The sequence below is a fragment of the Loa loa genome, assembly GCF_000183805.2.
Source record: "Loa loa unplaced genomic scaffold supercont3.183, whole genome shotgun sequence".
In the NCBI taxonomy this organism is placed as follows: domain Eukaryota; kingdom Metazoa; phylum Nematoda; class Chromadorea; order Rhabditida; family Onchocercidae; genus Loa; species Loa loa.
Genome location: NW_018108363.1, coordinates 120,499 through 124,499, shown reverse-complemented (window position 1 = coordinate 124,499; position 4,001 = coordinate 120,499). Strand labels below are relative to the sequence as shown.

At 29.3% G+C, this 4,001-nt stretch overlaps 1 protein-coding gene across 1 annotated transcript; it reads left to right on the top strand.

Annotated features, from left to right (window-relative positions):
- Positions 1-328: 328 nt before the first annotated feature.
- Positions 329-2,833, top strand: LOAG_13288 (hypothetical protein; the record flags this gene model as incomplete). Its single annotated transcript, XM_003148797.1, has 2 exons — positions 329-463; positions 2,657-2,833. 2 exons carry the CDS (start codon positions 329-331, stop codon positions 2,831-2,833), a joined length of 312 nt encoding a protein of 103 aa, XP_003148845.1.
- Positions 2,834-4,001: the final 1,168 nt, after the last annotated feature.

The window sequence follows — 4,001 nt, the reverse complement described above, 5'->3', positions numbered from 1 at the left end:
TTACCAATATACTACTACTACTATCACTACCACTACTACTACTACTATCCTGTAGGTCTAGAATTTCCCATATTTAAATTGTTTCATTGATAAGACTTGGAATAAGTTAGTTTACTAAACTTTAAAAATTGAATACATCACTTAATAAGTTAAATTTAAAAAATTTTTTCACTAATTTATTTTCAAATTGATAGTTTGTTGAATTATTCAATTGTGCAAATTAGACGGTAAAACAAATTTTTACAGCTTTCAATAAAATGGTCACTGAAAGGGTCATCGTTAGACAAATGACTGTCTTGTCAGAGAGGTAAAAAAATTTTTGAAAACAATGAATGAAATGGTGAAGAATGGCCATCCAAATGGACAGCTGCATGATGAGAAGGAGCAGCGGCTATCGTCTCTTTGTTACCGGAAGAAAAAAAAAAATTATGAGCCAAATATTTTACGAAACCAATCAACGGAAGTGCTCCTCCTTTAATTAAACTATTTATTCTCATCCATTTCTAATATTTTTACTCCAATCATTACACCATCATTTTCAGCATATCAAATTACTTTTTCTTTATTATGCAAATTTTTTCCTTCCTTTAAATTTAATTTTTGAATTGTTGAAAATTTAAAAAGTCTTAGAAGAGTGTAAAATTTTGCTTTTCATCCATTTTTTTTTTTTTTTTATTCCGAAATGATTAAATGGAAAGGAATAATGAAATTTATTGTTTTTGGGAATGATCCTAAAATGACCAATTTATTGACCGATTGAAATTGTTGCCTATACTATTTTAACTTGATCGATCTTCTTTTTATTCTCTTTTTCATTGTTTCCCTTTTTTATATTTTCATAATTAATAAATCGATTGGTTGATTGATTGATTGATTAATCGATTGATCAATGCATTTAGTGATTAATTGATTACTGGTCATCTTCATATGCAAACAGTTATTATTATATCAGGAAGTTTTTTTTGTAACATGCATTAAGTATTGATTACTCAAAACTATAATTCGAATTAAATTATCATTATAGTAATCGAAATATCATAATAACTATTTAATATAATTATATTTATAATTTAAATCATCCCAGATAGGAATCATGAAGGAATGATTTGGGAAGAATTTTCTCTATTCAGGTTTTGTTACAAACACTACAAATATGAATGTATCCTTCTAATCGGCGCAGTTGGATTTAGATGAAACAAAAAGCAAGCGCAATTGACCTAATCCTTTATTCCTAAAATTCATCTGCTAAGACTTAGCAAAACTAGAATGATGACAGCAAAGTTTGGAGGATATTAATAGAGTATTCTTCTCTTAGATGGATGGCTTTTACACGGTTAAACGAATTCCACCTATTCGGGTTTAAAATTAGAGTTGTCCTTCTGCTAGGATGATTGCCGGTAAACTATCTTGCCCATGAATATACTTTGTCTGACCTTTCAGTTGACACCTGTTTAACATGATAGATCCTACCGCAAACATTTGCTATCACCAGTATAGCTTTCAATTTTACAAGGACACACATGTCTTCTCTCCTGTGACAAAAGATATTCGTGAAGAAATTTTTGAAATGAATCATATTACAGGGAGATAGTGGTTATACGAATATTTCCATGCTTAAATTCATTTTTAAGTATCATTTACTAATTGAAATCTCCAATAGTAATATACAATTAATTCATTTTTCATTTAAATTCAAAAAATAAGTTCTTTGTTCGAAAATTTAATTTTCAATGATTTCTTTCTTTTTTTTTTGAAAAAATTGTCTTTAATTTTCATTTTTGTTTTTTTAGAATTAGCCAAAATTATGCATCATTGGGTAATGATTTTCACATGCAAAAAATAAATTTGAAAATATTTATATTTGAAATTTTAAAACATTTATTGTTCAAAAACTGATATCGTTATCATTGTCATTATTATTCGCTATTTTTATAATGCATGAAATCAGTTATCACTGATAATGAATTAGTTTAAATCTATTGGGTTTAAAACTATTCTCATCCAAATAATTTATGGAAGCAGAATTCAATCACTACCTTCATTCATTCATTCATTCATTCACTCGTTCATTCAGTTCTGTTCGGTTCCATTCAATTCTACTCAATTTCGTTCAATTCCATTCAGTTCCATTCAATTCCACTCAATTCAATTCAGTTCCATCCACCTTCATTCAATTCCATTCAATTCCACTCAATTCCATTCAGTTCCATCCACCTTCATTCAATTCCATTCAGTTCCATCCACCTTCATTCAATTCCATTCAGTTTCATTCAATTTCACTCAGTTCCATCCACCTTCATTCAATTCCATTCAGTTCCATTTAATTCCACTCAGTTCCATTCAATTCCATTCGGTTTCATTCAATTCCATTCAATTCCATTCAGTCGTGCATTTCACTTCACCCTGTGGTAGTGAGGTTTGAAACTGAATCAGATTAAAATAAATTCGTAACTTTTTTGAGCCTTTTATCTCCTTTGGCGGTCAATTTTTCAAAATTAAAATGGATTAAGGAGGTTTTCTCTGTCTGTTCCCTTCTCTTTCCCTTCTCCCTCTGTCTTTCATATATTAACCTTTTAATTATCCATCATCCATCTCTCCTATATCCTCATAATCTCCGGTCATTTCTTCCGATGTCTGCTGTCGCATCGTATGACAGTTGATTGCAATTGACGGTCGATTGATGCGGCCAATGGATGGGCGCCAATTGTTGTGGTCAAAAGAACAATGGATGGCAACCAATAGTTTCACGGGCGTGGATTGCGTTGCTTACACGTTGATAACCAGAATGTCATTTTCTATAAGGAGGTTCACGTCCACGTCAACTTTCACGTAACACCTTTTGCGTAAAAGATAGACTAAACCATTTTTAGGCTAAACAAATCCCGCATTTATTCTCACTTAGGCGAGTAATTCTATTGTAGTCATTGTTGTTGTCATTTCTATGTATGTTACTTTTACGTTACTTTCACGTACGTATTCTTGTTTCCGTCATATTGTTAATGCTAGGAGAAGACATCGGAGATATTGATTTTCTTTACGATCTTTACGATTAGATCCCGCTTACATGCACCAAAGGTCAAGAGTTCATCTTGTAGCATACTATTACGGACAATAAGTAAAAAAAAAACAGTTGGTATATAGTTCTAAATTATTAGGGGTCAGCTGTCAGTTATTAGATATATTAATATTACTTTTTAAATGGTAGCAACGTTTTCATTTACGTATAAACCGTATTTTTTAAATGTCAACAACATTTCACGCACGTGTAAAGTTTGTCCTTTAAATCATACACCAATATCTTTTCCGTGTATTATCTTAGAAACAATTCGTATATTATATAAATCAGTTGCTTTTTTTTTTTTCTATAATTTGTACCAAGAATTACGTGAGGTCACGTAAAATTTATAATTGAAAATTTTGAGCCCAAAATATTATGCAGAAAAAATTGTATGATACGTGAAAAAAAGAGGGTCACGCTGTTAAATTTTTTTCCGAATAATTCGATATTTTGCAATTTTTGCAGGAAAGTTATGCGATCAAAAAAAAAAAAAACTTCGTTATGTTTAAAATTCAGTTACTGAAAGAACTTTTCAATTAAATTCTTGCAAATTCAAAAAAAAAAAAGGAAAAAATACGAAATAAATGCGTAAAAAATTCGTGGCAAATTTGTAAAATTCGTAAAAATTCATAAAAAAAAAAGGTATAATTTATTTTAAAAAAAAGCCATTTTTCATTGGCCAATACGAATTAAAATTCAATTCAATTTTTTTCATTTTAAAATTTACCTGAACTCAATAAATATGAAATGAATAAATGCTTCTGTAATGTATATTAAAAATGTAAATTTCATTTATTTATCAAAAAAAAAAAAAAAAAACGGAACAAAATGAAAAAAAACCGGTTTAAGTAACAACAATCCAAAAGACATACGATCATGTTTAAAGATAAAGATTAAATTACAAAATGAAAATGTGACATCCTTTTTTTTTTTTGTTTTTGTT